The 8,983-nt window shown below is 37.0% G+C and overlaps 1 protein-coding gene across 1 annotated transcript; it reads left to right on the top strand.

The window, feature by feature from the left end:
- The first annotated feature begins 3,782 nt into the window (after window positions 1-3,782).
- Window positions 3,783-6,384, top strand: LOC120008436 (pentatricopeptide repeat-containing protein At1g09900). Its single transcript, XM_038858755.1, has one exon. The coding sequence runs from the start codon at window positions 4,079-4,081 to the stop codon at window positions 5,933-5,935; it is 1,857 nt and encodes a 618-aa protein (XP_038714683.1). The 5' UTR covers window positions 3,783-4,078; the 3' UTR covers window positions 5,936-6,384.
- The last annotated feature ends 2,599 nt before the right edge of the window (window positions 6,385-8,983 follow it).

Below are 8,983 nucleotides of genomic sequence, written 5' to 3'. Positions count from 1 at the left end.
GGCCGACTCGTATAAGCCGATGCTCTTTCAGCCGCTGTGGAATCCGTGAGGTTAGGCCAAAAGTTAATCTGATTGGGTAACGAAAGGCTACGTGTCGACTTTAGGTTGGTACACGCAGAATCCCCTACAACTAGGGCTGTTACTGGTATGGTAAATTATCCATTGGTATACCATTACCGACGAATTGGTTACCGAAAATAGCAGAAGATTGGTATACCGTTACCAATTGTTCGGTACGGTAAATTTACCGATGATTTCGGTAACGGTAACGGTAAACAAAGTTCAAAACCGGTAAATTTCCCGATTACCGACATATATATTAAATATATATTAATATTATGTTTAGTTTTAGTTTTATTTAATTATGACCATTAGATTGATCTAATTTAATCTAGACCATTGATTATTTTTAGGGTTATCATTTATATATCACTCGTAGCAATTTCATTAACTTTAAAGCAGTGTTTGTTACATAACAAAATGCTTTGTTGGTATTGATTACATGCTTTTCTTCTCCCTTTCCATTATGATCTTTTATCCTTATTTATCTTGTTTCTTCTAGCTTTCCTGCTATGGAGTTTAAAACACTTCGGATACTAAAAATATTAGAAATTAATGAAATGAAAGATTTTCCGTTATAGATTGTTGGAATAATGTTATGTGAATTCTCCTTTCTTTTTTTCTCCGATTGATAGGTATTTTCTCTTATTCACATGTACCACAATGATCCTTCTCATTAATCTATCATTTTTATTATTGGTATTGTAGGCAAGATGAAAGTGTTGTAGTCTCATACAATGACTATTAAGCACAATGCTACTTGATGCATTTTTTTTCTTCTCTTTTTTAAATAGGTTTTAAGAATTGGTAAATTTATCAATTACCGACTTACCATTACCGATCGATCGGTATACCGACCATCGGTATACCGATTCTTCTGGTAACGGTAATGGTAACATTTTTTGAATTACCGAAAGAATTGGTATGGTAACGGTATTCCGTGTTTGGTAACGGTAACCGTACCAATAACAGCCCTACCTACAACCATAAGAAAAACTAATAACATAACAAGTATAACGTATCACTCTAATATGAATTAAAACAGGCCACCTAGTGGACTGGCAAAACATGTACGAACTCACTTTAAATCTCACTATCATTAATAAAAAAATCCTTTAATTATTTTTTTTATCATAAAAAAATCCTTTAATTTAAATATATGTTATTGTGACCAAACAATATAAACTAGAAAAAAAGAAAAGAAGTTGCTCTACCTACCTATGAAGGCCACGTGTCGACTATAAGACTTTGGTCCCCTACTATTAGGATTAAAAAATTGAAAAGGAATCATAGGAGAGAGGATATTTTTTGGCCCTGTCCAGCAGATATTTTTGTGAATGGTCAGGATAGACCAATTGGAATAATTGACAAAATTCTGATTTTCCTTGATATAGGCTGGTAAATGATGACAGCTGTCAAAAATGACGTGTGCAATGACGTGCGTTATTGTTGTTAAGGCGGTTGTCGTAAAATCAAAGGTAGGGGCTTACGTGAATTGGATGATGAAGATAACTTCGAGGATTCGTAGTTCAATGTAGAAGCTTCGAGTTTCCTAGTACCAAACAAAGACATGTGTACGTGACAATTACGTGTCAATATGACACTCCAAGAAGTAGATCCACCCAACATCGTTTGAAGAGAGTTACGTGATGGGATTTATAAATCAAGTCCAATATTTCATACGACCATCCAGCTCAAAGGTAATAATATCTCAAGTGATTGAGTTCGATCAAACCTTCTCGCCTCCTTCAATTTATAATATGATATTAGAGTGTGTGCTAGATCCTTTAAAAACAAATTCATCCATTTTGGTCATCTACTAAGCCGCTACAAGGTTAGGAGTATCACAAAGACCATAATCTATACAACTTACTTTGTTGAATCTTGCATAGTTGAATTCACAAGTTCGAAGAAGGGAGAGAATAAAAATATCACACCACTCACACTTCTCTTGAAAAGTACAAAGTGATATGGTTTATAAGTCAAGCCTAACCCTTCAACACTCGAGGATCCTTTTAATAGACACAAAGTTGTAAAATCGGTTTCGCCTAACTTCTATCTCACCCCCTTCATCTACTTCTCTACACTTTCTTTAAATTATAACAGTATAAAGCATAGTTTTGTGTTAATCTCTAATTGGTTAAAAACCCAATCAAATTCACCCATTTTGGTCATCTACTAGACCGCTACAAGGTTAGGAGTATCACAAATACCATAATCTATACAACTCACTTTGTTGAAACTCGCATAATCGAATTCACAAGTGTGAGGAATGGAGAGAATAAAAATGTCACACTTCGCTTGAAAAATACAGAGTGATGTAATTTATAAGTCAAGCCTAACCCTTCAACACTCGAGGATCCTTTCATTAATAGGCACAAAGTTATCAAATTGGTTTGGCCTAACTTCCACCTCACCTCCTTCATCTACTTCTCTACACTTTCTTTAAATTATAACAGTATAAAGCATAGTTTTGTGTTCATCTCTAATTGGTTAAAAACCCAGTCAAATTGTAATGAATGTAATGTTAGTGAAACTCGTTTTTAAAAGAGAGAGCAACAACATTATTGTGTCTTCTTGGTACATACCATTCAATGTTTTCTGTCGGAAACTCGGCAACGTTTCCCAACCTGACAGCAACACACGTAAAGGTTAAATATGCTTGTATTTCATTCTTTTGTCTATTAAATTCTCAAATGACCTTATTTACAGACATGTGTAAAAGTGCTTTGCATGGTCTTCCAGAAAATACAAACTGTGATGTTCTATACTCTTCCATTATTGTTGTTTTTAATATCAGTTACGTGAGTAGGGATCAAATACACTTGTCATGAGTACCTCGTGAGAATAAAGATGGCACAATTTTTTTTTTAATATAATGAGAATCTATTAGTCGACAAAGATATATATTGTTTAATTAAAAGAATATAGTACGGAAATCACATAGGCTAATTAAATTCCCGAAATCACATCCATAAAAAATAGTGCCACTCCAACAAAAAATCTAGACACTTCTTAGGCACAGGTGTACATAAGAACATGAAATATCATGTATAGACGTGCTTAACTACTAAACCTAAAAAGTAGGTGATCTTCTTCTAGAAGAATATTGATTTATTTGAGTAATAGTATAGTAGTTGAATTTCTCAGCGACCAAATTATATGAACTCAAAAGATCTTAAGTTCAATTTTTATTAGAAAAATAATATATTTGTAGTCATGCATTGGATTTTGATCTTGTAATAAAGTGGAAATTTTTGTGCGAGCAAGACGACCCGAATTTAAGTAAATATTAAATGTTCAAAAGATAAACTTATATTCGATTTTAAGTTCCTATTTAATACTCAAAGGACAAGGTTGTAGATTGTCATTTCCGGTTTAAAAAAAAAGGTGACGTTGAACGCTCTCTCTTTGAACCGAGAATTTCCTTGGATTTTGAAGTTGGGCCAAGATTTGTAAACTCCTTAATGGGCCACTGTAAGGTAACTGTTAACACCGGAAATAAAATAGCAAAAGAATTTCCTTGGATTTTGAAGTTGGGCCAAGATTTGTAACTTAATGGGCTACCGACTGTAAGGTAACAGTCAACACCGGAAATAAAATAGCCCCTTCTTTTTGCTTGCAGAAGGGTGTAGGTGGGCCAAAACAGGTGGGCTTAACTCTGCTTGGAAGAGGAAACTACATTTTAAGCCCATTTTATAGAAGCTTCAATAACACTGTGAACCGCTCATCTAGCGAATGCACAAGAACAAAAATCGCAAACTCAAACTAGACTGGAATTGGATAAGCAGCAACGGCGGCACACGTTGTCTCACTGTTCCTCCTTCTCTGCTGTTGAAAACTACTTGGAGTAAGCTCTCGCTTCATTACTTGTATACTAGCACTGGTTTCTGTTTCCGAAACTACAGTCGTACAAAAGTCCTTGTGTTTGCTTTCTGTAGCTTCTCTCACCAAATATCTTATTGAAGCATGTACTGTTGATTGTAAAGATATCGGTTAGTAATATTTGGTTCAATTTATGGATTTGGTGGTTAATACAAATCAAACCCGTGACGGGTTTTGCTCATTTCAACACTTCAATAGAAAGAGTACAAGAGACAGAGGTTTTAAAGCTAGATTCAGGGATGAAGCTGGTCCCAATTCCAGAAGGGTTAGATTTTATATGCGCTGCAGAAGTCACCATTTTGCTTTATTTTCTGATAATTCTGAGTTTAGAAAATCTGTAGGGTTTCAAAAGCCGAGGCGGAATAGGGTTTTTCCAGTTTCAAAGGTACACGCTTTTGGGTTGAATGGTAAAGCTCAAAATCTGGAGAAAACCCTAAATGGTCATGTGAGCGGTGGGAATAATACAAATTCAGTGCAATCCTCTCATACTGTTGAAGAATTTGAGAGTAATAATGTTCTTCGTCGACGGGTTAGGAATGGAGAGTTGGAGGAAGCCTTGAAGTTTCTTGAGAGTATGGTTTATAATGGTGATATTCCTGATATAATCCCATGTACCAGTTTGATTCGTGGATTTTGTAAAATGGGAAAGACTAGAAAGGCGTCTCGTGTTATGGAGATTATGGAGGATTCTGGGGCAGTTCTTGATGTTATAACTTACAATGTTTTGATTAGTGGTTACTGCAAAGCGGGTGAGATTGATAATGCTCTACGAGTTCTGGACAGGATGAGTGTGGCTCCGGATGTAGTTACATATAACACAATTTTGCGTGTGTTGTGTGATAGTGGGAAATTGAAGCAAGCGATGGAAGTTCTTGATCGGCAGTTGCAAAAGGAGTGCTACCCAGATGTGATAACATATACAATATTGATTGAAGCCACTTGCAAGGAAAGTGGGGTTGGCCAGGCCATGAAGTTCTTAGATGAGATGAGGAATAGGGGGTGTCAACCTGATGTTGTTACTTTTAATGTTCTCGTCAATGGGATCTGTAAGGAAGGAAGGTTGGATGAAGCAATAAAGTTCTTAAACAGCATGTCTTCATATGGTTGCCAACCTAACGTGATTACACATAACATTATTTTGCGTAGCATGTGCAGCACTGGGAGGTGGATGGATGCAGAGAAACTATTAGCAGACATGGTTCAGAAAGGCTGCTCTCCTAGTGTTGTTACTTTCAATATTTTAATTAACTTTTTGTGTCGGAAAGGGTTGCTAGGACGAGCAATTGATATGTTGGAGAAGATGCCCAAGCATGGATGTATACCAAATTCCCTAAGTTATAACCCACTGCTGCATGGCTTCTGCAAGGAAAAGAAGATGGAAAGGGCAATTGAGTATCTGGAGATAATGGTCTCTAGAGGGTGTTACCCTGATATTGTGACTTACAATACTTTGCTCACGGCATTATGTAAAGATGGGAAGGTTGATGCTGCAGTTGATTTACTTAATCAGCTAAGTAGCAAGGGTTGTTCACCTGTTTTGATCACTTACAATACCGTGATTGACGGTCTTTCAAAGGTCGGTAAAACAGAACAAGCCATAAAACTGTTGAATGAGATGCAGGCAAAGGGTCTCAAGCCTGATATAATTACATACTCTTCTCTTATTGGAGGGCTTAGTAGAGAAGGTAAGACGGATGAAGCTATTAAGTTTTTACGTGACTTGGAAACATTTGGTGTCAGGCCCAATGCTATCACCTACAATTCTGTCATATCTGGACTCTGTAAGGCCAAGCAGACTGATCGTGCAATTGACTTCTTGGCCTATATGATATCCGGGGGATGCACACCAACTGAAGTTACATACATGATTTTAATTGAAGGCATTGCTTCTGAAGGTTTAGCTACTGAGGCACTGGAGTTATTGAACGAGTTATGCATCAGAGGAGTTGTAAAGAGAAGCTCTGCAGATCAGGTGGCAGTCAAGATGTAGTTTGTGGTGACTGTTGATCTTTGATGACTGTTCATTGGCAACTTTCCCCTGGATTTTTTTACCTTTGCTCTCACGTCATATTGATTTTATCTGAACTTGTGCCTAAGAAAAGAAAGAAAATCTACTCTTGACATGGGGTGGAATCACTGGAATCCAAGATCAATTTTGGTAAGACGGTTCATTACATCAACCCTCACTCTGTCTGGTGTTGGGTTATATGTGTACCTGTCACAGCATATGTTGGTCAATTGTCTTGTCCTTGTTTTAGCTAGTATAGTTTGCTCTAGTTTGCCTTGGTCTTCTTAGCTTGAACTTGATGTTTTATTGTCTCTTTCACTTATATAGAATCAATGACTATTTTGTGCTCCTCCATTTTTCTCTTTATCCGATTGTAATTGGAGCTTTTGCGAACCAAAAATGTGCAGGGATCTTTTACCAGTACTTTTTCATATTGGGTTAATTATATTTTTCGTCACCGAAAGATACGCATCGTTCACTTTTAACACCAAAAGATTTTTTGTTACAAAGTCGTCACTCATTGATTCAAAATGAGACATTTAAGGGATTCGGTCAGAGTTCCGTTGATGTGGCATTAAGTTCGGTCAGGACTTCTACTGACGTGGCCTTAAGTTAAAGGTTATTGGTCAATATATGCTTATGTGGAAAAAATAAAATTAAATCTTTATATATTACCACATAAATTTTCAAAATTCCTAACATACCCCTCCCTCCCCAAATTCTCCCAGAGTTTTTCCGCTCACCTGAATCTCTCTTTCTTTCCGTATATCAAAGCCATCTGATATAAGGCTTTCTCTTGTAATTAGTCTCTCGATAAGAAGCTTCCTTTTGATCCTATGGGGTTAATCTCATCTTCTTGAAGAATTACGGATTCCTAAATCTAGTAAGGGAAAGCGATTGTACTCCAATTGCTCTTTCTTGCTATATATTCCATAACTCCTGGTATTGTATACACCATATCCAGATCCCCACAATAAACTTCACTGGTACCTTCACCTGTGCCATTGTTGGATGAGAGTGAGAATAGAAAGAAAGGAAAGCCTAAGGCTAATTGCAACTGAGTCATACCCATTTTCATCAGGGAGAGGGGACGAAGGCCTGCAATGACGTAGGAAATCACAATCGTTGGGCTGGAATATTTCCGATTGGCACTGCCAGTGGTGACGAAGACTCCGGCGCCGACCATGCCTCCAATTTCAGATTTCATGCTCGTCTGTTGTAGATAAAGAGAGAGGGGAGATGTAAGAGAAAGTAACGGGTTTTAAAAAAAAAAAAATTAATGACATGTCATTTTTTTAAAAAAAAAAAACTTAGGTGGAATTTTTAATATACATGTCAAATTGCCACATAAGCACATTCAATTTTGTAATGGTTGACCTTTTGCCACATAAGCCTTGACCCTGCCCGATACTGTAGCAATTCTGACCGAGTACTTAAAATGTCTCATTTTGAATCAATGAATGACGACTTTGTAACAAAAAATCTTTCGGTGTTAAAAGTAAACGACGTCTATCTTTCGGTGACAAAAAGTATAATTAACCCTTTTCATATTCTATTCCTGTTACAAAATGGATGCAGGATGTAAATTTTTGTTTGGTCAGCAATGCTGAATTGAGCAAAATCAAAACTGTGGTCATACATTGCTTTCTGGATTAAGTGCAAAGTTTTGTTTAATCCTGTATGGAAGGCTGAAAATGTTTGGATAATCCCTCACAGGCTGCCAATATTCCTATATATGATCAATCAATCAAGTTCTTGTGTTCATCAATGCATAGAACCCAAAATGGAGGATCCATCAAGTTTTTATCTTCGTTGATTTAGTTGTTAGAAATACAAAATGTCTAGTATCAATTATGTTAGACCCAATCGTGTGATTTATAAGTTTTAGCTTAATTCCTACAAGGGCTATTTTAAGGGAAAAAAATGGTACATGCATTGGGCCTTAAAAAATGGTGTGTGCTTTGAGGCCCAAAATGGATGTTACCTCTACAAGTAGATTGAGCCATATATACTTCTCGTTCTCATTTCTCTACTTTCTTTCTTCTCCTCCTTCAAATTATAACAGTTGTTTTCTAATATTGTATCCTTTTCCTTAAAAACAAAAGGATTTTTGTTCTCGTATGCATATCTCTACCACAGACTCCAAATCCTAACCAAAGGCAACGAGGGAGAGAGACCCCACAAGTCCTTCAAAGAAAATGATAAGTCCTAGTCATTTCTAGGAATGAACATTTTCTCCTGAGAAAAGCTCGAGTCATGAAACCAACCTCATCCTCCGGAAGCCACAACAACGAAGAGGAGTTGTTTTCATGTTGGGGTCGTCTAAAGCTGAAGTTTCCGTGGAACAAAAGAAGAGCAAGAAGCAATACCATCAGTAGTACCAATACAAGGCAGAAGAGGGTGGCTTGCAGCATAGGAGGAGCTCTCATGAGAGCAAAACAAGCAAAAGCAAGCCGTGGCTTTGGTTATGATCCTTTAAGCTATGCTCAGAACTTCGATGAGGGCTTGAGAGATGACGAAGATGACGAATCCTTACATCTCGGATTCTCTTCTAGGTTTGTTGCTCCTTCATCAAAAACGCTTGAACATGTGTGAGAGGGAACTCGTGGGAGGATAGTTGAGAGTTCTGTTACTGTGTTATGGCTATATTGCAAGTATTCTCTATACATTAATGCTCTTGGTAAAGATATCAACAGTGTTAGAACTAAGCAAGATCGTATACAAGAATTGAAACCACATATCGTAAAGCATGATGAACATCCGAAAATTGTATTAACTACATATCAATTTGTGCCATGAAAATCCTTCTATTGTTGTTTGGTTGGTCACAACAATATACGGTGGAAAGATAGTAAATTGTTGGTTGAAATTGTACCCCAAACGGGCTCTTAATCAACAACTCGCAAAACAGAAAACTAATTGCAGTGGGAAGTCTTCCTCGCTGTCTCTAGACCTTGGACACAATGGGTTCAATGGAAGTGGTAGAGCGGTGAGGAAACCTAACCAAATATATAGTGGACCTACACTCGA

This window comes from Tripterygium wilfordii, chromosome 11 (assembly GCF_013401445.1).
Source record: "Tripterygium wilfordii isolate XIE 37 chromosome 11, ASM1340144v1, whole genome shotgun sequence".
Classification (NCBI taxonomy): domain Eukaryota; kingdom Viridiplantae; phylum Streptophyta; class Magnoliopsida; order Celastrales; family Celastraceae; genus Tripterygium; species Tripterygium wilfordii.
The sequence above is the reverse complement of the archived record's forward strand: the minus strand, read 5'-3'. Positions and strand labels throughout refer to the sequence as shown.

Coding starts and splice junctions, on each gene's coding strand:
- LOC120008436 (XM_038858755.1), top strand. CDS start 4,079: ATGGATTTGGTGGTTAATACAAATCAAACCCGTGACGGGTTTTGCTCA.